We start from the raw sequence: 25,576 nt of genomic DNA, 5'->3' as shown, positions 1-25,576 counted from the left end.
GGGAAAAACAGACACATCTGTAAAGGAAAACAATAGGCTTAGGCATGAGCCTGCAAAAGTGGGGCACCGAGCCTCATCAGGGTACTAGTAGGTTTTGTGCTAAGGTCAAGTCCAAACCTTCCCTCTGGAGACCATTCATTCTGTCTTTTATCTCTCCTGCTTCCTGGAATGCTTAGTCCATGGATGAATGTCTCTGTTCAGGTGATGGGGTCAGGTATGGCTATAAACTCTTACATGACTTGTATTTATTATAATCTCTGGGGCCCATTTGCAGGTAAGATCCGCCGCCAAAACAGGAAAGTCCTAGCCAGGTTCAGAAATCTGCTTCCTGCTCTTTTAAAAATAAACGTTAGCTTATTTCTGAGATGGGATAGAAAAGAGCCAGTATGTATTTGCACCTCCTGCAGATTAGAAACAGTGCTGATGGCTTCTGTGTTTCCACTCTGAGGCTCACCAAGGCCCAGTGACTCAGGTGTCAGGAGGTTCTTTCTGCAGATATGGAAAGGAAGGCTCAGGCAGGGAGGTCAGGTAGCTCACCAAAGGACACCTGGCCAGGAGCTGGGGAGCCAGGGTCAAACTCCAGTCTGTCTAACCACAAAAGTACACCCTTCCGACTCCACCATATGAGCCGAGAAGCCACAAAAAGAAGAGTTCACTTTGACCGCGGAAGACATTTGTTGGTTCTGCTTAGCTCAGCTCTAGAGTACGTTGAACTTGGTCCTGCCTTCTTTCCAAGCTGTTGAAGACCCTGGTTGGAACTAGAAGCTATAACTTAGTTGGGTCCCTCTGGCTCTTGGAAGAAAGGGGTCTTCACATGCAAGTGGAAGCTATTTACGTGGACATGTCAGCAGCACCCCAACACGTTTTAAGATCTCTGAGGGGAAAGGCAGCACCTTTACTTCCTTCATACTGTGCCACGATTCTCAGATGTGGGAACTTAGATATTTCTAAATGAGTAATTATGGAAGGCTCAGTTCTCACTGTTTTGAATGACTGGATTCCTCTGAAGGAATATGCTTCCTGGATTCCCAGAGTTCCTTACGATTGCCAAGATTGTGTTGACTTGTGTCTTCTCAGAATGACTCTTCCCCTCTTCTATCGCACGAGCCACATCTCTGGTTTACTCTTCTACACTCCAGTGGTGAAAGCAGAACTTCATTGGCTGAGAGGGAACACAGTAGGAGATGTCCATATTTTAAAAGACACACTGGGGTGTCTCTCAAGGGAGAGGCAGAGACTGGAGAATCTGTGCAGCCTGGATTGGTTCTTCTCAGCAAGTTCACCTCACTAGGACACGCTGAGGCAGGGCAGCCACCTGAGACCACTTTGCCAAGCCATCGAGAACGTTATAGAAGTTTGGGTGGCCTTTTCCTCCACTTCTAATATAACATCTTTAAGTGCTTCCTCAATTTTTTTTTGCATCGTCATTATAGGGCAAATTGAAGAAACTAGTTTTCTATTTCCTTCAAGCAAAAGTAGCTGTGACAAACTAGTCTTTGGTGCACTGTGCCAGTTCACTCAGCTCAAGGACATCAGATACCCAGCTGAAGATGAGAATGGTCGAAGCCTCTATGTCGGCCAACAATATCGTTGGGAAGCTTAAAATCAACATCTGCTAAAAGCGGAACCATTGCCAGATAACCATAAAAAAGGGTGGGAGTGAAGACAGGCTTTATTTTTGCTCCTTCATCGATCAGTCATTAACACTTGGCTTTGTTAAACACAGTGAAAATTGTGTTTTTAACATGACTCTGGTTCTGCCATTTCCTTCATGGTAGGCAATCAAATTTCCTTTTGACTCTTCATTTCCTCAGCTGCTTAAAAGAGAAAATGAGGGGAGGCTGAGGCAGGAGAATCGCTTGAACCCGGGAGATGGAGGTTGCAGTGAGCCGAGATCGCGCCATTGCACTCACTCCAGCCTGGGCAACAAGAGCAAGACTCCGTCTCAAAAAAAAAAAAAAAAAAAAAAAAAAAAGAAAAGAAAAGAAAATGGGACCACCATATCCTGGCACTGATGCTTCATAGGTTTGCTGTGCAAATTAAACCCAAGAATGTAAATTAAACCACTTTGTGGATGTTACAGACTTAGACCAATATAACTAGACATATCATCCCTGTTGGTAGCATTAACAGTTGATTACTAGTAAAACAAATTATTTGATATTACAGTAAAGCTGAAGGCAAAATGGTGTGTCTAAAAAGGATCTGATGGGGTACAAAATGATTCTTAAATATTTTACAGTCTCTGGGCTGTTCAAAATTGACATTATTAAGATCATTAATAGATGGATGCCCAAATCCGAATTTTTAAAATGCTATTGGTCTGTAAGGTGGTTTCCTGCAATAACAGACTTTGTGAGTGTGTGCAGCGTATGTTTAAAGGATGTTTCCTACTCCCTTTCCTCTGCTGGTCCCTTATCTTTGGAGTGCTGCAAGTGCCTGGAGTGTTGTAAGTCAAACATGATCCCTATTACATCAGTTATAGAAAAACAGAGAGGCAATGGTGTTTAGCAATATAAAATGGATTTCCCTGCTTCCTGACATTTCAAGATTGGCCACCCCCTCTCAGTGGGGGAGCTAAAGTGCTGCCTCTTATACAAATGTGACTGGATTAAAGCAGCAAGTTGAAAAGAAATCAACCCTCCAATGTTGCCAAGATGCGTTGCATCTGTAAGCTGGAGAGTGCAGGCTATGTCTGAAAAACCCCTGTTGACTCAAAGGATACTGCAACAAATCTTTTAATGTAACCCTAATACTGCAAACAAGGTGTAAAACCTAGACAAATCAGTAAAAGAAAAAAAAACCACCGTACCCCAAATAGAGTAAGACTGAATGAAATCTTCAGCAGGCTCAAACCTCCTTTAAGGAAAAATCCTTTTCTAACAGGAGGATCCTGATGCATTAAGCAGCTCTGAATTTTTCCCATACTCAGTGAAGACCCTACCTGGCAGGGCTTATTAAATCACGTCCTCATGTGCTTACATGCAGGGAATTAACATCACACCCAGATTAAAGGGCTTTGACAATAACCTGCTCATCTGCAAAGCCAGCTTCTCAACTGCTGCGTAACTCCGCCTCCCTTCCTCTCCTGTAGCTCTTAATGGTTGGGTGAGCATGTAACTGCTGGTAGAGGAAGGAGGCAGTTAAATACCTCCCACAACAACAGTTCAGACATTTGTCCCCATTTCCTTCTTTACCTGTGGCCTCACAGAGAGCCACCGCAGGGTTACTCTACAGCTTCTGCTCTTAAAAACAAGCAAACAAATAAACTGCCACTTTTATTTCCCAATGGTGGGAAATCACATATGCCGTCTGGCTCACTTTTTAGTAGTTTTGGGGATTTTTAGTAGTCTCTGAGGGGTAAAGAAAAAAGAGACATCTGTGATATCTTTCTATTTCTTAACCTGCTAAACACAGTATCCTCCAACCTATTTGTGAGAAAAGAAGTATTAGGAAAGAGGCAAGTGGCTCTCAAGAGCTATTTCAAAATGCATGCCAGGATATCCTTGGCTGCAGTTCTGAAAGGACTGGCCCAGGAGTGGCAACAGTTAAAATTTCTGAACCCTTCTCCCATGCAATACACATCAGTACCAATAAGAGGTTTCTTCATGGGTTGTTGAATTTGAGGGCTTCATCCCCACATGAAACAAAACTCAAGGCTCCTTCCAAGAAGTGGGCCATGACATTAGATTTGCAATGCGAAAATATATATATATATATATATATATATATATATATATATATATATACTGTCTCTTATCTGGGCAAGCTTTAGACATACTAGCTTGGTTGGAAACTGATATTAAAAGGCTAAAACATGTAACTTTTCTTATCAGGTTACTATCATGGGGAACTAAAGATTCCTGTTTTTTTGTATCTTCCATAACTATAGTTTAGTAAGCCCTGATATACGGTGTTAATTTTTCTTCAGTGGAGGAAACATGAAGATATATTTATGTGCACACATACATATATATGTATATATAATGTATATTCAAACATGCACTCAGAGGAATTTAGGGAGAGAAGTTTCTAGCTAAACATGATCTTGTGAAATTCTTCCATATGTGGAAAAGTCGTCAGTTCATCTGACATAGAGCAATACATACATATATACACACAGGATGCTATGTATACATTTATCCTACATTCATTTAACCTCAAAACATAAAATAAATTCTTTTTATTCCTCCCTAAGCAAAAGCTAGGAATAACAACTCTATATACAGAATTCATCTTCTGGGGGGCAACAGAGCAGGTTGGACCCCTTGCCTGTCTGTCGGAGTTCAAAGGGCTGCACTTTGACTAATCTGATGGTGAAAGTGCAAGGGAAGCAGAGCATCAATCACAAAAGCTGGCCCTGCATTCAGAGAGGGGTTCAGTGGGAGTAGGGGATCCCACGGCCTCGAGCTGGTGCCCCAGGAGGGGCTGCTGTGACTGCTTCATTCTTCTGTTGGACTGTGAGGCCCCACCAACTTCTTGTGGACTAAACATAAAATGCAGAAGGACAAAAGCAGGTGGGTTTTATGAAAAAAGATCTAGGGCCAGGAAACACATGGGCCTGGAGCTGTCACCTGCCTCCAGCCACAACATCGATGAGGGCCTAATTGCACGGATGGCTGGAAATTCCCCTCTTTCAGGAATGCTCTTATAGGATGCTGACTAATTCTACCTGAGAGCAGTACCCAAGGTTCAGGTGTATGCAGAATGGACAGAGGTAGGAGGGTGAGAGAGCAAAAGCTCTGCTTTTCTTTTCTGAGCCAACTCTACCTTATGGCTCTTTTGCCTGTAGAAAGAGGGGAGAAGGGACATATTTAGGGACCAGAAATCTCAAAACCAAGGCAGTGAGTGCTGCAGCCTCTCTGAAGCAGAGTATAGGTTCAGTACTGTAAGCATCTGCCTATATTCAAGAATCCAGAATCCAAACACAGAAAGGAAAAGCAGATTCCTATCAACCATTATAAATTGGGTCACTGGGATCATTTTACTATATCTTAAAATACAATCTATGTATCAGTTCTGTGACCACAGTTTGAAGAGAAGGACAAATCTAGGCTTGGGTTCTTTAGTAACCAAGAAATTTGATGGCTTATGGCAAAACAACATGTGTCCCAAGTAGAATTCTATGGGAATTTTCAGCAGAAAATGGAAGTGAATATTCAATGCTCTGAAATATGTCCAATGGTACAAACACGCACTTTGGCTGAGAGCCAACACATGCTGGGACCACACAGTCATCAGGAGCAGCAGAGAAAGCACCAAGGATTACTATTTATATCTACAGACAGATTCTGGAAATTACCAAGTAGAGTGGATAATATTTAGGATTAGGGCAATCAATTTCCTAGAACAAGATCCATAGAATGGACAGACACCTTAAAGTGCAGAATGCAAAAGGGAAAACCTAGCTTCTACCACAGAAAAGTCACTCTCTGAAAGTACCCCTAGCGCCCTGGCTGATCTGACAGCAGCCCTTAGCAGAATAAAGCATCCTCTGTTTTGCTCTGGGGGCATGGTTTGCTCCAGATCCTTGCATGTTCAGAGGCTCAGGGGAGAGTGAGGAGGGAATGTGAGTCTTGGCAACCCACTCCCAAGAACCCTGTGACCCAGAGCAGTTCCCCTCCCTCTCTGGGCCAGTCTCTCCACTACTTGAGGATCTCATTCTGGTGATTCCATAGAAGCAGGAGAGTTTGCAGTTGGCACAGGGACAGCAGGAATAGAGAAGAGTAAAAGGGAACAGGTAAAATGGGGGGAAATGGAAGGAATAAAGTCACAAAACAGAAGAATGGAAATAAAGACAATGAAAGCTGGGGCAAATGGAAAGAGAATGGATGAGATTATATATTTTTTTCTTTTTGAGATGAAGTTTCACTCTTGTTGCCCAGGCTGGAGTGCAATGGCGCGATCTCAGCTCACTGCAACCTCCACCTCCCAGGTTCAAGTGATTCTCCTGCCTCAGCCTCCCAAATAGCTGGGATTACAGGCACTCGCCACCACACCTGGCTAATTTTTGTATTTTTAGTAGAGATGGAGTTTCAGCACATTGGCCAGGCTAGTCTCGAACTCCTGACCTCAGGTGATCTGACTGCCTCAGCCTCCCAATGTGTTGGGATTACAGGTGTGAGCCACTGCACCCGGCCAAGATGACATTTAATTCAATTTTGGAAAATAAACAAAATAGGATAAAATTTACTACAATTCCATGGGAACGGGAAAAAGCACATTTGCACTCAAGAAGAAGTGGATCCATCATAGTTGTGCAATCATAAATACACGTGGTTGCATAGATGTATCCAAGGGGTTTGCCACCAATGTACAGTACTCAGAGACTTAGGATTTCATCTGGGGCCTGTTGACTTTCAGTTTTGTGACTCTGGATCATTAACAACCACTGAGTTTCTTTATTTATACAGTGGGGATATTTCCATCTGCCCTTCCTATTTCCCGAAGCTACTATGGAAGCAGTTCATTCAACAGACATTTACAGAATACCTCGTAAGGGCCAGACATGTGTGAACATGCGACAAAGAATCTGAATATAAAATGTGAAATTCAACCAAATTTTTCTGAAATTGATCACATAAGTATCATGTCTCCATGCTCCTAAACTCATAGCCCTCATTTAGAAGTAGGTTTTCTGTAAGTAAAATGTGAAATTTAAAATTTAAATACTATCAGAAAGTCTCAAAGGTGGTCAAAATCCCTTGAGCTCTCCAACACCTATGAGCAAGTATTTCCATTCAATGAAGGAGGAAGAGAAGAGAAGAGTTTTCTCTTGGGCTTTCAAAAGTGGCCACCTATTCTGAGGTTTCCAGCCCCAAAATATTTAGGTTCTTTGCCATTTAGGCCCTTCCCAACTAGAATCAGAGTGGCAAGTGCTTTAACACATAGAAGTACATTTTGCACAAACAAGCAGTGAGATCCAGGTCCTTGAAGACCTAACAACCAACCCAAGACCCAGGAAGAGAAATGTGAGTCCTAGATGCACAAAGGCTAGCCTGCATGGTGCCTGGCATTTTAAGTTGGCTGGAGTGTGGACCTCATGCTGATGCTGTGCTTTTCTTATTCACCAGGTTAGTCTATACCTGGGAGCCGCTGGAATGAGCTTAATAAAATATGACTTTTACTGGGACAGCAAAACTTGTATGATGCCTAGAAAAAGGAAAGTAGAAAGACTTGGTATCATTGATATGTTTTAAGTCTGGGAAGGAGATGCTATTTAACGAAAATGACAGATGAAACTGATGACAGCAGGTACAGAGAACATTTAGGAAAAGCTGAATTTCTACTTGGCTTTGTGAAATCAATCTTGGTAACCTAAGAAAAATCTCTAATGTGTCTCCAGCATGTTTCATTTACTCTTTGGACTTTATTGTTTCTCAAAACACACCAGCAGCTTGTGTCATGGGAAATATTTGTTGTCTGCCCCCATGGCCACTTCTCGATTTGAAGGATTTCCCAAGTCATTATTGGGATTTGTCTAGATATTCTACTCGGACATATTCAATGGCTGTGACCATCCTGGGGGTCACAGCCCACCAGCTATTAAATGCTTCTCTCTCAGGTAGGGGGCTAGATTGTTGAGCTGCCACACTGCACTGACTTCTCTTACATCTTCTCCAGATCTTCCCACCCCCTCAGTAATCCCTCAAGGGCTGCGTATTTATGACTATTCTTGATATCCTGGGTCCTCAACCTTAATGACTCCCTTAGTTTAGATCTACTGGGTTCTTGGTGGGATCACTCATTCTCAGATGTTGTTGCCTTTAAGAAGGTATCCCAGGAAATGAATGGAAGAGGCACTTCCATTTTCTGTTGTGCAAAGCAAGAAGCTGCCGGAAAATCCCACCTTCTGATAAAAAATACTGCTGGAGACTGGATCAGTCATGTTATAAAATGGGTAGTCTCTTTTTTCACCTGATACTCTGAGAACAATATTTTTCACAGCACAGATGTTACTTGAAAGAAAAAAGAAATCTACAGTCAAATAAGTCTGGGAAATACTGGATTAAATTAAATTGGGGAGCTTTCTTTCTTATATGACTTTTTAGATCCTTTGATCTGCTAATTGCCCCAGGACACTCGAAGATAGAGTTATAATATGGAGCACTTTCACAAAATTCTTTGCCCAGAGAATCTTTGTTTCAAGGCCTTCTTCATGGGACTAATGTTCTAAAAGTTACTTTGGGAAATGCTAGTCTAGACTTATAATACTTGGATTCAGTTTCTCTTAAGGAGCAAGAAAAATCATAGTGAAGGAGAAAGAAACATGGAAGAAATGGAAAAAGAATATAATTCTGTAAGTACCTGGCAATACTTAAATTGAATGACCTAAGGAAAAATGAGTTTTTCTGGAAAAGTAACAAGGCAACTGACTTTTCATATTTCTCCATTTTCATGTGTTCTGATCTCTTAATAAAGCTCAAGAGGCAATATCAACATTTTGTAGCCCTTCTTCCATAAGTCATCGTTGGTCAAGACTTTAAGGTCACAGGAAGGCCAGGGCTGGAAGATTCACAGAAAGGGAATCAGGAATCCCTGGAAGAGACCTTTCCCCTTTAAGTCAGGTAAGCTAACATGGGTACATTATGAACATTTAGTTAAAATCTCATCCACATCACCCCATTATCAGGACTCTCATGCTTTCATATGGCTGTCATTTTTCTCCTAAGAAGAAACATATATTCATATGTACCCTGTATGTATTAGTGTATGTGGTCTACACAATTAAGTGTAGGGTTTGTAATCAATTGGGAAAGATAACTATTGATAACTATTATCCATTGATAAAGATTTTATTCTGGGACTTAGATTTATAACAATACATACACTGATATATTAGTTGTTGACTACCAAATCTCAAATCTTCAGTATAGGAGAGGGTATCATTCCACTAGACCTGGGATGCCCAGTCAAAAGGGGCATCCAGCTCAGGAGATACAGCCATCTCCAGCACTGGTGCCAACCTACTCTCACACTAGGGTTCCTTGCTTAATCTCTCCTTCTCTAATTAAAAAAGTCTAGCAAAGGAGCCTTACTGACTTGATGACTTCAATATAAAACCACAGAAATATCCTCATGGTCAAGGGTATTTTACTTTCACAGCGAACCTCACTGCAGAATAAGTTTCTAAGCTATGGGCCCCTAATTAAGTTGGAGCTACCTTTTATCTGTCTTGTTCTGATTGACATGAACCAGAAAAGAATTGAACAAGACATCAGACGACCTGGATTCTTATTCTAGGACTAGACAGCAAATGCCTTGAAGACAGGGGTTCTGTCCATCATGCTCTTCCCCAAGTGCCACATAGTGGCTGCCATGGAATTAAGTTAGGAACTCGGAACAGGATTCCAGCCTATTCACCCACTTCCCGGGCCCCAGATTTCTCATCCGGAGAAGGCGATGAGGTTAACTGTCTCTATGTCCATGGGTTGCTTAGAGTGTTTACTGAGATGGTGGATGTGAAAGTGAAAGACCATCACCATCTTCCTAACAGTAGCAGTGAGAAACATGTGCCAAAGGTCTCAACAACATGGCTTAGCCAGACACTCTTCAAGGAATGCTAACTCTTCTGGGAAGGACAGCACCCTATGACAAACTCTAGTGTCGGTGGACAAACATGAGAGTCAACCAAGTAGACAAGACACCTTAGTTTGTGATTACAGCTCTCTGGAAAAGTAGCAGGACCCTAGCTTTTGTAAGAAATATCATTCACAAGGCAGAGAGATGTGCTCTAGTGCCTCATTCCCAGTAGAACATACGAGCATGTGTCTCTGTGATGAGACAAGCTGGTTTGTTATCTCAGCAGGTCCCTGGATGACCTACTCCCCTGACTTGGCTCCAAATCCTTCTTTCTACTCCTATGGTACTCTCTGTTTTTGTCTCTCTGTTGGGGTTTGAGTGGGGGAACCCAGGATGGTCTTCTAGCATGTGTGGCTCAGAATGAGTGGCCAAAGTGGGGACTGCAGGCTCCCACCAATAAAACCTCATACTCACCCTATCTGGGAGAATGCCAAGGAGAAAAGGGCAGGGACCAGGAATGAGAACGAGTTGGTTTAGTTAGCAGGATGCCAGGTCTACTGGGGCAGGCAAAGGTGGGGAGGTGGTAGTGGTGGCGGTGGTGATGGTGAAGGGTGATAATTGAATAAATAAAACCAAAACAAAACCAAAATACAGACATACAAGATAATGACATGAAATTGACACCTCTCTCCACATTTCAGATCTCCAAATCAAGAAAAATATTTTGGGAGCTAACATATGAAATCATGCCCTGTCTGTACTTGGCTTCAGAAATCTAAATTTTTTTCTGTGTGAACAGCTTCAGCAATGTTGGGGTCTCTGAGGGCAAACGCTTCCAGGTACAAAAGTCAGGTCAAGCTCAGGGGCTGGGGAGCCTCCTGGTGCTGGCTGCCTCACTGCACAGCTCCCAGGAGAACTTCTAATGCTGTGTTCTATATAAACTGCTCCCTCAGGACTTGTACTCCAGGTGAAATATCTTGGAAACTTCAAATCTTAACTTCTTTGGGATGCTAGCAACAGGAGGTGAAAAGGAAACAGAGCCACGTGAAAAGTTTTAGGAGCATCACAAGTACCTCCTCCCCCAGCAAACAATTAAACTGCCTCTTCACACAGGTAATTCTGACAAGCCCTCACCCTGCCATATCCAAAGGAGTGCATACTTATCCAGATGGTTCTATTTTGTTACCTATTGCTCCCATCTATGGAAATGTATCAGTTACACTAGGATCATCAAAAACGGGGGCAGGGGAGGCAGGAATCTTAGTACAACAAAGTAAGAAATATTGCTCATATTGACTATATTATCCTGCTAGTTTTGCATTTAATTTCCTAATTTCCATAAAATTCACCTTCAAGAGTTTTAATACTAAACACTGTAAATAGTTTTTGCATTTGGTGGGTGAATGTAAATATTGCTGTAAAACCACAGGCAGTTTTGTTTTTGTCAATCCATCTTTTCACATGCTTTACTTAGTCAAGGGAGGAGATAGGGTCCAAATCAAATAAACCAGACTCCTTGACTTCACTGGCTAAAACGCAGGCAAAACGGATTTCTCTCCTTGTTGTTTTACCCCACCATTAATTTGCATCACTAAAGAATTTTCTAGGAAAGTGCTCAGCGAACTCAAGGCTTCTCTGGTTGCCAAGCTCATGGAAACAAAGTGCTTTCTCTTAAAACTCTGAAAGAGACATTCCAAAGTAACCCGCCATGAGATACTGAGCCAGCAATAGACTACATGAAGAAAGGAGGGGAGGAAAGAAAATGCATAACATAAACAAGAAAAGACAAAACCTTAAAGAGGAAGGAGAAAGAAAAACATTTAGATTCCTTGACTGATGGAAATAAATACCAAAGCTATTAGTTTCAGTTCAAAGAACGTATCACTTTATGCTGTTTATTATTTCTTGAGGATTATTTATTTTATCTTAAAATATCTAAAGGGTAAAAGGGGTCTTGGAGGTAAGCAGTGATGAAACTGACCTGGTCCGGAGAGGGCCTGTGATTGGAATGTTGCGACCTCCCAGGAGATCGATGGTGGTGGTGATGGTGGTGGTGGTGGTAATGGTGATGGTCCTCATCATAGTTGTCTGCCATCAACTTCATTCTGTTCTGGGTCTGTGCAGAACAAAAACCAAGGAAGATTCCATCAGGAGCTAGAAGATCAGTCAGAGATTCAGGGCATAATTATAGTACCTATAGGGATCCCTTTGTTCCTAATTCAGGAATTTTCACTGTTAGTCAAGTTGAAACTTAATAAAGAAAGCACCACGCCATTAACTTTGGTGAAAAAGGCTTTGTCACATCCTTCAAGCTATTATGTTACATCTGTAAATGTTAACGTACTTCCTTCTTGTGATTTAAAAGGGAAAAGATGGACATACTCTAAGGTGCTTTGCTTTACATTATCAAGCAATCACAGAGATCCAAGGTGAGCTTGCAATTGCAACAATTATGACTGAGACTCTAGACCAACATCCTAGAGCAAGCTGGAGATGGACGTCCTGTGTGAAAAGATGGGAAGGGCTGGGTGGAAACACAGGACTACAGATAAACAATGGTCTCACAAGACAAGGCAGAAAAATCCACTCAAACGCTGCCCAATGCAAAAATACTGATGGAGATGGTTTACTGCTATGATCACTTCTTGGGAAATGGCTCTCTATGGACATTTTAACTGATTTTGTTCCTTGAGGGAACTGAGCAAAAGGTACAAAGTCAATGGGAGAAGAACTGATCACTCTAATTTACAATCCACGATGCCTGTCACATGAGGCAACTTAGAGTCATGGTTAAACCCCCAATGCAATAGAAGTGTACTGCTTTATTATGCAGGGCAAGAAATGGGCCAGTGATGAGTTGGCCTGACAGGCTCTCAGAATCTAGAAAAATGCCGAAAGACCACTAGAAAAAAGCAGACAAAATTATCCAGCTCGGAAAGTCAGGAAATTAGGGTTTGAGGATAGACCTGCCTGGATTCAAGTCCTGGCTCCACCTCTTTGCTGGTTATGTGAACTTACCAGAGTAAACTGTTTATAAACCTTAATTTCCTCAACTCTAAAGTGAGAGGAATAGTGCCTCTTTCCTTGGGGTTGCTGCTAGGAGCAAATGATATGAGGGACTTCAAGTGTCAGTCCAGTAACTGGCAATGAAAGTCAAATGCTGTCATTACTTTAATTACTGCTGTTGTTGTTTGCTCTAAGACATTTTTCCTCCTTTGTATGTGCTGCTTCCTTTGCTTGCAATGCCTCCTTAGCCCCCTTTCTTCACCTTTAACTTCTATGTCTGGCTAACTCAAACTATTTAATCTAGGAGCCTTTTCCTCACCCTGTCCTCGAGGCTGAGTGACATGTGCCTCCTGTGTACCATCGCTCTATAACCACAGATTTATCCGTCCGTCCGTATGTCTGTAGACCTTGAAGCTATTTCTTTCATCTGCCTCTCCCCAGAATCTCGCATAGGGCCTAGCAGATGTAGATATATAATACATGCTGCTGTAATGAGTGACCAAAAGAATGAAGGGGCCATGATTTTGAGGGATGCTGCCATCCTAGAGACAAGCTGCATTTTTGTTTTCAGCAGGGAAGGTCACAGAGAGTTGAGGACATTTCATGAGTTGCCATAACAATCCCACTGGTGGCTCAAGATGACAATGAACCAACAGTACTTTCAGAGAGCCAGAAGTCAGTGGTTGGCAGAGCCTCCAACCAGTTGGAGTTTTATTATGTAATATAAATAATACACTGACAATAAAGAAAAGTCTGGACCTAACATTGTGTATTCTTACAGTATTTTTCACATACAATCTAACTTATTCTCAATACTTTTCCAGGAGCAATTATTACTATCCCCATTTGGCAGCTAGAAAAGTAAGGTGTAGATTTCAGCCCCGAGAGTCTCTTTCTTGACATAGAACATGGAGATTTTCTGGGTCATCCAATTCTCAATCTCTAGGCTTTTTTCTTTGTCTTGCTGCTAGCAGAAAAGGCAAACAGCTCAACAGGTAGAAAGAGCTTTCCCATAAAATGCTTTGATTCTGTTAAGTTTTGGAAACACCTCACATCCCAATTCTATCTGCCAGAGGATGTCTTATGATTTACTCACTCCATTTTAAAAAATGTGTACAACATTTGAAAGGCCCCAGAGTGAATGTTAAAAAAAAACTGTCTATATGAATAAAAACAATAAAAATAGAGGGAAAGAACCACTTAAAATTAAATAAAAAATCCCAGGCAACCTCTGGCAGCTGAGAGCATTTCCATCCTTCACTTGTCCACTTAAAGTGTCAGAAGACCCAATGGGCAAGTTATGTCTTGTGAGAAAGAGCAGGTCAATGGAGCTGCGGCAGACTAAGTACTGAGATTCCCCTCAGCCAGCCTGCCATTGCACATGAGATTCTGAAATTCGGCGTTCACACCTAAAATTCCAGTATTGTCAGGATCCTGTACTTTTGAACTCATGAACTAATAAATCTGGAATGGTTTCTTCTAAATAGAATTCTGAGAGCCTGAGGGGAGCTGTAAGATCTGCTGTGGGCAAGAAGGAAGGGACTCGCTCAAGAATGAAGGATGGAGCCTAAATGAACAAATAATAATTCTGCTATTGTAAACATCGTAATATCCTCATCCTTTGGGGAAGCTCCTGTGATTTTATGAGATTATTTTCTTACCAGCAACAAGCCTAAAGTTCCCTACCTTTGAACTGTATCCCATAAAAGAATGTACAAGCTAAACAAGATGCTATATGCAGTTCTAAATGTGTCTGCTAAAATGAGGTGCTGGAGAGTAGGCATGTCATGGGATAAAGACTGTAAATGAATGATGTCATCTTTCCAATTTGGTGCTGAAATATAAATAAACCACGTTGTTCATGTGAATACCAGATCTGGGGGAAATGTACACAGAGCAATTGTGAGCGGAAGAGGCTTCTTTTGATTAGTCTGGGCTGGAAGAGAAGAGTGTGAAACAGAGATGAAAAATGAGAGTTTGGTCTGATACTCTAGACCGTTTTTATTTATCTTGCTTGTAACGTATCCCCTAAACTGTGACCGATTTCTTACCGGCTAGTTGCTGGTGTTCTCTCCTATAAAAACAGTTTGACCAATCTTGATCCTTTAATTGTCAAATTTAAAATGGATCTCTTTTAAAATTTTTTTTTTTAAGTCTGCACTATCTAGCTTCATCCCCACACAATTATATTGGTTTACACATAAACAAGGGTCTGGAAGGACAGGAAGTCACAAATAATACTCCCTAACAGTCAATGAAAGAAAAACTACAGAAATTTGTAACAAGGATTGGACAGGGATACTGTTTGTTCAAATAACTCTAGGCCAACTTACCAGGTGATCCCATATATAATGATCCACAGCCCTGTAGCCTCAGATGCTTGAGGTGCCCACTGAAAAGCCTGAAGCAGCAAATCTTCTGGGCAGGCAAAACTAAAAACCCAGGAAAACTAATACAGAGTTGGAGAGGGATTGCTTTCCATAGCATAGCACTTGGGAACTCAGGGACTCATTTAGCGATTCACTGAGGCCCACTTTTATTTCCTTTGCAGTGTCTACCAAACTGCTGACTAGACACCTTTGCCTTTGGCTAACTGTGTTATACTCTTTTTACTATATTACATCATGACTGTGGAGACAAATCTAATCAGATTTCATTTTCTATTTCCTCTTTCTTCCAGGCAACATCTTATTTCTCTGGGGCCATCGCCTCTTAACAGCTCTCCTGCCACACTCTCGCCTCCCATTGAACACATTCCACAGCCAGAGTGACATCAGATTTCTGTTCCTCCCTGGATTCAAGTTCTTGGGAGGCTTCCGCCATACTCAGGAAAACAGCCTGGGTCTTTGACATGCTTAGGCATCTCTTGCTAGGTGACTGCTAGTTACTTCCACAGTTACACCTCCCGATCTCCTTGTCCCAGCCTTGGGACATGCTATTCCTCTCTCGGTCCTGCTCTTCACGCACTACCCCTTAATCCTGAGTTATACCCATTAGTTCTCCGGTCTTAGCTTCAATGCCACCATCCCCAGAGACAACTTTCCTAAGCCTGCCTCTTCCACTGCTTTCAGCAGAATCCTGTAGCCACCCCCCTGGGTCTCTGTCATCACAGAACTTATCTGAACCAATGGTAACTAACTGCAGGTTCGCTTGGCTTTCTCCACCACTAGGTTGAAAATCTCCTGAGGGAAATACTATGTGTGGATTGCCCTTGCACTCCCCATCTAGTGCAGAGTCTCATGTCTTAGCTGTAAGTAAAAGTGTGTCAAAGTATATGAGTGTAAAAATGGATGGATGGAGAGGGCACGCAGGCTACTGTGGAACAGATAAGAGGGAAGATGGGAGTCTAGGATGAGCCAGTTGAGTATTTAACTTTTGATGTGGCAGTTTAACTTTTCCTGTTTATTTGTTTTTGCTTGTTGTAATTCTTGGGAGTGGCAAAGGAAGAGTATGTGCATAGCTTTGGAGCTGTCCGGCAAGTTGAATTGGTCTTCTTCAAGAAATATCCCATTCCTTAGCTCATTGGACCCAGTGAAATAATCTACCACCTCCCTGATTACTTGCCTCACTAAGAATAAGGGGTGTTGAGGTGTTATTAGTTTCATTTCTTACTATCCCCTAGTGTTTAGGGGAGCAGGAGCCTTTAGAAAACCTCTGTTAGTGCCAAAGTCAAACATGGAAAACTGAAACTGTATCCATTAACTAAAATATCTGATGAGCACCATCTGTGAAAAGGTGCCAGATACTCCAACTCTTTTGACATTTCTGAAGAGTTTATCCAAGGAGCTCTTGAAACAAAATGAAAATCCTTGATTGACTAGTAATGGACTCAATAGCCTAATGGCAATATGTAGCGATAAACACATCGTATTAAAACTGCTTTTAAAAATATTTTAGCAAGGTGGCAATAACAAACTATGCTTTGATCAGTCATCTGGATCAAGTTAACAATAAAACCTTCATGAATATGGTTTAAATAGAAAAAAATATAATAAGATCTGTTGCTATGGGATATGGAGATAATACTGTACAACAGCAATTACAGTTTTATTCTATCAGGCTTTCTTTTCTGTCCCTGTTTCCCACCAGGGAAATCCCAAATGTTCAGGAACTCTTCTACTGTCTTGTTTCCACCTAATCAGAGCAAGGTGAACAGCTCTTGTCACCAAGTAAAAGATGAGGAAACCAGACAAGAATGGGATAGCTAGGAGAGGAGAGATTTCCTGACCATCCACTAGACTCACATAGCAATGAATCATAATTGAGTAGAATCTAAGTTGCAGTGCTCAGGTCACAGTTGGAGGACAAAATGAAGCCAGAGGATGCAGAAGCTATTAAAGGAATGTGCCGTATTGGGGAACTTTCTGGGAACATGTAAGAATAAATGATGTAAAGGCTTCTACTGTGAACACTGCACTGAAATTCACTCAACACTTACTGAACATCTGCAACTGCAATGATGCCAAGAATAATTATGTGCCAGGCTAAGTGTTTGGCCAGCATTCTCCTGCTGAATCCTCACTCCTGAGATGGCTATTCTTGGGGCCCTCTTTTACAGATGAGGAAACTAAGCCCATAACTATTCAGCTAGTGAGTAGAAGAACAGAACTCAAACCCAGGTGTCTGACTCCGGAGTGCTACAGCAGTGTCATGAAGGGTAAGGTCCACTCCAGGTGCAGGGGTGAGGCAAAGATGAATAGGACATGAGGAAATAGAAGCCTGACTATAAAACAGTATAAGAAGAGGAGCAGGAGAGAAGGGTATGGTTTAAATGGATGTTCACAGGCAACAGAGATCCCCTCCAGCTGAGGGCAGAGGCATCAAATAGGGCTCCATGGGTCAAATGCCCCTTGAGTTAAGATTTGAAAGTTGGCTTGGATATAGGTATAAGGAGAGTACACTGTGGAGATCACACAGTAAAGTGGCCCTCTAATCACCTTGAGAGGAAAGCAGGTCAATGAGGGGAACTAGAACACCAAATGTGAGGTATGCAAGTGTGTGTATGTGTGCGGGCTTTCTTAATTCCTTTACTGGATGTGGGAAGAGCAGGAAATGAATGTGAGATGAAAATTCACCACCTTATTTTTCAAAGTAACATCAACTTGTGGCATTTGGAAGGAATTTAAGACAGAGCCACAGCCATATACTCACCCATGTCAAACTGTAACATCTCTAGGAAAATGGGCCAGGCTCTTGACATCTGTGTGTTTACAGATATCTACACAATCCGCTGCTATAGCATCAGTCCTTCCCTGAGCACTGGTCTGATCTCCCCAAACTCATTCAGCTGATCCATCCTTCCTGCCCCTCATCTATAGCAGAACAGAACACTGGTCAGACACTCCCTCCCAACTTTGTTAAAGGTGGCTCTCTCTCTCGGCCCCTATTTACAGACAGAAATTTAGTAGATCATCATGAAGGTTTGGCTGGTGTTTTTATACCTACTCCTTAAGCACTTTTATTTTATTTTATTTTATTTTTAATTGTTGCAGAGAATGTCAGGGTCCCTCCTATATTCTCTTGTTCCACACCAGATCTTATCTGCAGCTTGGATGGACAGTCCTGGATGTGCTGCTGTCTTCCCACCAGGAGCTCATGCATCTTCCTCTGCTTGAGGTCTTGCTTTGGCCACAGGTGCACACTTGGCCAGGGAACGGGGCAGATGGGAAGTGTTAGAGAGCTCATGCCCCTGAAACAACTCTCAAAAACAGCCAGTACCCTGGCCCCTCAGTGGACAATCCTACAGTGTGCCCCAGAATCTCTCACTAGGTCCTCGGCAGTGGGAGCCCTGGTTGATTATAGCAGAAAACTGCCCATTGATGTACCCTTTGTTGGCCTTTTCCCTTCCCTGTATCACTGCCCCATTCTCTCACCATGTTTCTGGAGATCACTTCTCAAATAAACTACCTGCAGTAAAAGCTTGTCTTGGGATCTGTTTTTTGTTTCTGTTTTTTTTTTTTTGTTGTTGTTGTTGTTTGTTTTTTTGAGACAGAGTCTCGCCCTGTCACCCAGGCTGGAGTGCAGTGGTGCAGTCTCGGCTCACTGCAACCTCTGCTTCCCGGGTTCAAGTGATTACCCCACCTCAGCCTCCAGAGTAGCTGGGATTCCAGGTGCCTGCCACCACTCCCAACTAATTTTTTTTTTTTTTTTTTTTTTTTTGTATTTTTAGTAGAGATAGGGTTTCACCATGTCAGCCAGGTTGGTCTTGAACTCCTGACCTCAGGTGATCCACCCACCTCAGCCTCCCAAAGCACTAGAATTACAGGCGTGAGCTACCTCGCCCAGCTTGGGGTCTGTTTTTGCAAGAATCTCAGCTAAAACCCTAATCATAGTTGAATAATTAAGAAGCCTGAACTTAATTTTTGCACAGGACTAATATGCCTGTGACTCCCAGGCTCTTTTCCATGGATACTTATTGAGAGTTCTCATCACTTAGCGTGACAGAACTCTCACCTTCCTTAAGGAAGTAACACCTGCCTGGCACTAATTCAGTTTCGGCCAAACATTCATATTGAGACTCAGACTGAATCAGGATTCCTTGAGTCTCATTTCCTGTACCTATAAAATGGGCAAGAGAGGGAAGAATGTCTTCAGCATAAACCAAACACCATAGATAGATAGACAGATGCTGATCTACTGCTCCTATTGCACATTTTGTGCAGTTTCTCTTTTCCTTTTTCCTGCTAAAATCAGGGGAGGGAAATTATGTTGCTAAGTTGCTTTCTGTGGCCAGGCGCAGTGGCTCATGCCTGAAATCTCAGCACTTTGGGAGGCAGAGGCAGCTGGGTGGCTTGAGCTCAGGAGTTAGAAACCAGCTTGGGAAACATAGTGAAACCCCATGTCTACAAAAACAAAATACAAAAAATAAGCTAAGTGTGGTGGTGCATGCCTGTAGTCGCAGCTACTTGGGAGGCTGAAGTGGGAGGATCACCTGAGCACAGAAGGTTGAGGCTGCAATGGGCTGTGATCACGCCAATGCACTCCAGCCTAGGCAACAGAATGAGATCTTGTCTCAAAAAAAACATTGCTTTCTGCTGCCACCTTAGGAACCTGGGGAATCCCCTGAAGGGTTATGGACAATGATTGTAGCCAGAAGCATCATCTCCCCTGTTCTACTGTCAGCCAGTGCAGCCCATGAGGAAGGATTATTTATAGAGCAAGAGTTCTACGTGCTTTGCTCATAATGTTAGGATCCTAACTGACATTGTGAGATGGAGCCACCTGTTAACATAAAAAATAATAACCAATGACTGCTTGGCCCTTGCTGTGTGAACAACACTCTGTTGGCATCATCTCATTAAGTCAGTCTGACATCAACCCTGCAATGCAGTCAGGGGTGGAGGTTGTATTTAAAATCTTTAATAGCTGCTATGACAGACGCAGAAACCCACGAGAACCAAGAGTGACACAGTTGCACATGCCCTGAATATTTGCCTTGGTAGAAGCTTCTTATTACTCCCGCTTTACAGATGAAGAAGATGAGGCTTAGGGATTAAGCAATTAATCAGAGCTCAAATAACTGGTAGATCTGAGGCTCTGACTACAGCCTCCTTTGTAACCAGTGCATCCCACTGCTCAGATCCTTAAGGACCAGCCCCTTCATAAACAAGTCAAGACTGACCTGGGAATGGGCTCTGATCACCCACTCCAATCATAGCTTTAAAGAAAAGCAGCTCACTTTTGATTTTAAAATTCCCTCTGAAAACGATGGAACTCGGACACATTTGAAAATCTCAATGGAGCCCCAAAGAAGTCCATGTTACTGACCATCCCCTAATATAAATTCAAAAGTCATTATGCACAGTCCACACTAGCTTTTAATGCTTCAACCAATGAGACAGCTAACAGCTAGGCTAACACATTAGCAACTGCAGACAACCAAGGAATTTCTACCATCCTGAGCACCATTGCTAGTGGCAGAGTCTGGGGGAAGGGAAAGGCCCTAGATGTTTCCACCACAAAGTTACTTAGTTAAGCGCAGGTCTGTTTAATTAAGTCGTGGGCAGCACATGCTATACTTAGCTTTTAAACACTTGTAAAGTCCTCTTCATTCATTTATCTTACTTGTCACTGACAAGCTCTTCAAGGACTGTAACAGTATGCAGAGCATGAAGAGCCTGGGTAAACAACACATATTTTATGTGGAGTCTAAACTGTTTCAACTCAGAAAGTCAATAGGGGGTCTCTGAAAAAAAAAACCCCAGACTCTTCGACTAAAGTGTGGAAGCATTCTGTGCATGGTCTGTTAGGAGTTTCTTTGGAAAGTGAACTCCAAATAAAATCCTAATTTTTTAACCCAAAGGTAAAAAGACAAAAATAAATAAATAAATAAATAAAGGGAGGAGTGGAAGAAAGAAAGGAGGGAGAGAATGAAGGAGACTGGGAGGAAATGAAGGAAGAAAGGAGGGAGAGAGTGAGGGAGGGAAGAGAAAGAGGAGAGAGAGAGAGGAGAGGTAAGGAGAAGAGAGGGAAGAGAAGACAAGAAGAGAGAAAAAGAAAGGAAGGAGAGAGGAAAGACAAAGAATGTTTGCAGGTGTTGAGATTCAGACTCTATAACTGTGCTGACAAGTGAAGACAACATTTTCATTCCATTCATAATTCAACAAATATTTATTATCACTGGTTTAGGGAGAACCAGCATCATCAAAACAGCTCCCTAACCAATGAACGGGCAAAACAGCCTTGGGGTATGGCCTAACAGAATTGGCCAATAGGCTAGAAACTGGAGCGTGAACATTCTAGTAGAATTCTAGGAGAATGTGAGATTCTAGGAGCATGTGAGGTTGAGTAAAAGCCAGCAGTGCCCTCCGCAAGAGGCCGTGAGAGTCTTAAACAGGGCTATGAAGAGAGGTGTTCACATACCCTTGGAGGCAAGATAATTCACAGGGGGTAAATGAACTGCTCAACAGTGATATATTTACTCTAAAATATATTAAAACAAACTATAAAAAGCACATCAAAGAGAGGTTTCATAGAAATTATGTTTTAGGATGTGGAAAACACTGTGAAGGTAATCCTCAAAATGTCTGAAGCTTGAGACACCACCATCGGAAGGGAAGGGTAAAGCAATGGAGAACGGACTGGGCAGGCAGAGGAGACTAGAAACTCAGGTCAGCCCAGAGAGAATGAACACGTCCTGAGAACCGTGGGAGGACGGAACGACACTCTCCTTCAAGGGCTTTGACCTTCACGCAGAAGTGGAAGCAAATGCAATCTGGGCCTGCTCCCAGTTCTAAAGCAGAATGGAAGGGCATAAACCTCCCAGCACCTCACCTCCTTCAAAACAAAACAAATGACCCCCAAAGGGGGAGAGAAGGGATGGGGTGAGCCATGCAAAACATGTGGTGGGGCTGTGTTGGCCAGCACCGAGCACAGTTTTGACCCCAGGAGGCGTGGAGACAGCCAGGAGAGGCTTGGCAGCTGGGAGGGAGAATGAGACAGGGAGAGGCAGCCAGGCCCTTGGAGGGAGAACAAATCGCTCTCCCCAGCTGGTCTCACGCTTGGGTGAGACAACTGGAGAAAATGTAAACATGCTCATTAGCAGTTTTCCAATCAGTTGAAAAACAAATGGGAAGAGAAAAATGGCAGGAGATTGTTCCAAATACCAACTCGCTGCCACATCTCCTCAGGTGTTTATCTTTATCAGAGTTGCCCGCTGTGCTGTCCTCCCTTTTGTCTGGATCTCAACACCCTTACTAGCTTTACACGGAACACTTGGAGCTCATCCTAACTAGGGTCGATTTAGTTCTATGAGGAGTCACATACTCCACTCAGGATAGAAGGTCTCTGTGGACACCCCCCGAGATGCACAAACAAGACAGGGACATCATTTGCAGGTCTCCCCACAGCCTCGTCCAAGCTGATATTCTCTCAGTACATGAACATGAAAACTCATCAATAACCCCTACCTCTTCTCCTGCGATAACTCACCCCCCAAAGAAGAGGCAAAGTGGAAATTTTGTGAATCTGACAGAAATCCAATTTCCAGAAAGGATGAAGTTACACTCAAATTTCATCTGGAAATGTCTACTGTGTTGAGTCATATGGTTTTTTTTTTTTCCCCTAACACATAAACTTGAATTCATTGAATGGGTACATTTCAAAAAACACTTTCTCTTAATCACCTATTTAAGGTGGAATCCAAAAAGCCTGGTTGTCTGTGACCCTGAAGTTGAAATAGCTTAAGTACAAAATGTCCAAATGTATTTAAACTTGAATCTGAACAAAAATAGATACTAAAGTACGTAACTGATGTTTCTTGATAGTACTAGGAAAAGGCGGGTAACTTGAAAGCTGGGGAGACCATCTCGTAGACTAGAGAATTTTAGAGCTATCTCAAATCTCTCCCCTACAAATAAGGACTTGCCAGACAACCCAAATTCATAAAATGTTAATACTGGGCCACATCTTCAATTAGTGAATCCGAGCTTACTGCTTTACAGAGGGGAGACTGAGGCTCCAAGAGGGGGAAGGTTAGTTGCTGATGGGCCCAGGAGAAACCCCCAGAATACTTGACTGCTGGAACCTGGCCCTGTCCTTGCCCCTGGCCATCTTCCCATTTGATTCACAAGTGCAGATGAGTCCACCATGTCCACGACCTGTAACACCACAGGCCCGACTCATGTCATTGGTTTTGTGTTCCAAAGTCCTATGGTATTAATTTCCATTCTTTCAGTCTAAACAGCATCAAACACCTAATCATTTTGTTCTTGATGGCTACAGATAGGTTAAGCAATTTTCCATTTCCTTTGAGATATGAGCCTTACTTCTCTAGCAGAACTACTGATTAGGCTTTATAATTTTTCTTTTTTAAATAACGTCTATAAGTTTTTATTATGTAAATCATGCATGCTAGTTATGAAAAATTAAAGAGTACAAAAGGGTTTATAAAAAGAAAAGTAATGTTCTCCCTTCTTCTGCCCCAATATTTATTCCCGCTGTTAAGGTTTTTCTGCCAATCTTTCTAAAAAATTTCATGCTTAATGCAAGCACAGACACACATACGTACTCTTTAAAAACAATATCTCCAATATGTCTTGGCTGTTCTTCCACATCAAGAACATGGAGAGCTTCCTCCTCATGAATGGTTGCATGTTATTCCACTCTATGTGTATACTTTTGTTTACCAGTCCTCTGTTGATGTGTTCAAATAGAGACTCCAAAAGGGAAGATACCTTTTTTTTCATTTTATTCCAAGATGCATCCCAAGCACCTAAAGCACTGCCTGGCACATATGGACATATAATAAATGTTTGTTGAATGAACAAGTGATGGGCATTTGGGTCATTTCCAGCTTTTCATTTTTTCCAACAATGCTTAAAAGAATATTTTTGCAAAGGAACAGCTTTGCTTGTCCTAATGTGTTTGTTTCCAACAAAGACGGATGCTTAAACATATCATAGCTGTTTCTATAATGTGCTAGGAAAAAACAAGTTCAAGAGAGAACCCTAAAATAGAATATATACATTTTAAACTTGGAAGGATATCACCAAATTCCCTTCAAAACTGTCAATCAACATCCAGGCTGTACCTCTTTCTCTATGCTGTGCTAACATGGAGTTTCTCCAAACTCTTTAATCTTCAAAAATATGATAGGTAAAATATTGTATCCCATGTGTTCCCTAATTATAATTTGAAGCTGAGCATAATTTCATTCATTTAGTGTCTATTTCTACTTCATTATCTGTGAGCCCCTTTTTAATGTCCTTTTTTCCCACATTTCTTCTTGATCATTTGGGAACTATCTTCTTATTGGTTGTGAGAATAATTGTATATCTAAAGAAAATCAGTTGGGGCTGATTTCAGGAAGAGAAGAGCATAAGTGAAGGTGGGAAGAAGGCACATAAAAGCAGGCCATGCAGGGAAGGGAAGGGAATTGTGCAGACAGGTGAGAGGCGAGGATGCCCAGCAGCCCAGTCATTTGAACACTTCAGGTGTTCTCTTGAGCAGAAGAGAAAAGGGGGGAAAGTGGTAGGTAGTTGATATGATGGGATGTGAACAGAGTCGGCCCCTGTTGAACCATTAGCAGGAATGAATGTTAGCAGTTAATATGGGGCTTTACTTCTCTGCAAAAGATTTTTGGGTTTTTTGAGTGTGAAGCATGCAAATGCCACTCATGCTTGTGTTGGTAGAAACAATCTAATACAACCTGCTTTCCCAAACAACACTTCTCTTTGTAGCCATCCTGGTGGATGGTGATCCAGTCTTCATTCCTTATCACTGGAGATGGGAGACTCAATAGCTATTTGATAATGTATTAAGCAGCTTAAATAGGATGCTCCCTGCCTCCTACACTCCTATTTTGAGCTTTGTACCTGCAATTGTACCCTACTTCTGCCTTTTTTGGGCAGCTCACGTCTTCAGATATTTGAATACAGTTATGCCCATTATCTATTTGTTGTTCTCTCAACTATTCACTCCCCACTTCTCCTAGTCCTCTCTCTGTACCCCATTGCACAAGGGGCTACTACATGTGTCAAGGCTCCTTTGAGAGAATTCTTTGAATAAAGCCTGAAACTAAGTCTTCACATGTGTCCTTACATGTGCTAAGCACGATTTAAAAATAATTAATATACTCTTAGGTTCCATTGATTTTTACCATCTGCTGTGCAATGCTAATGCTCTAATTTACAATTGATTAAGCTCATATCCTGGTTGTTAGTTCCTCTGCCATTCTCTCTCTCTCTCTCTCTGTCTCACACACACACACACACACCTCAGAATTTTAATTCTAAGTATATACTTCATTCTTTTCCTTATTAAAAAAAAATTTTTTTTTTTTTTGAGATGGAGTTTCACTCTTGTTGCCCAGGCTGGAGTGCAATGGGGCGGTCTTGGCTCACTGCAACCTCTACCTCCCAGGTTCAAGCAATTCTCCTGCCTCAGCCTCCCAAGTAGCTAGGGTTACCAGCGCCCGCCACCATGCCTGGTTAATTTTTGTATTTTTAGTAGAGACGGTGGTGGGGGGGGCCCTCACCATGTTGGCCAGGCTGGTCTCGAACTCCTGACCTCAGGTGATTGGCCCACCTCGGCCTCCCAAAGTGCTGGG

General features: G+C 42.2%; 1 protein-coding gene across 7 annotated transcripts in view; it reads right to left on the bottom strand.

Moving 5' to 3' along the window:
* Nucleotides 1-25,576, bottom strand: part of ERC2 (ELKS/RAB6-interacting/CAST family member 2) — a 980,330-nt gene that overhangs the window by 186,352 nt on the left and 768,402 nt on the right. For all 7 annotated transcript variants that reach the window (XM_063645317.1, XM_063645323.1, XM_063645319.1 and 4 more), the window contains one exon: nt 11,504-11,638. In XM_063645317.1, the coding sequence (XP_063501387.1) occupies nt 11,504-11,638 (135 nt within the window). The remainder of the gene's footprint in view (nt 1-11,503; nt 11,639-25,576) is intronic.

The sequence above is a fragment of the Symphalangus syndactylus genome, chromosome 1 (assembly GCF_028878055.3).
Source record: "Symphalangus syndactylus isolate Jambi chromosome 1, NHGRI_mSymSyn1-v2.1_pri, whole genome shotgun sequence".
Classification (NCBI taxonomy): Eukaryota; Metazoa; Chordata; class Mammalia; order Primates; family Hylobatidae; genus Symphalangus; species Symphalangus syndactylus.
The sequence above is the reverse complement of the archived record's forward strand: the minus strand, read 5'-3'. Positions and strand labels throughout refer to the sequence as shown.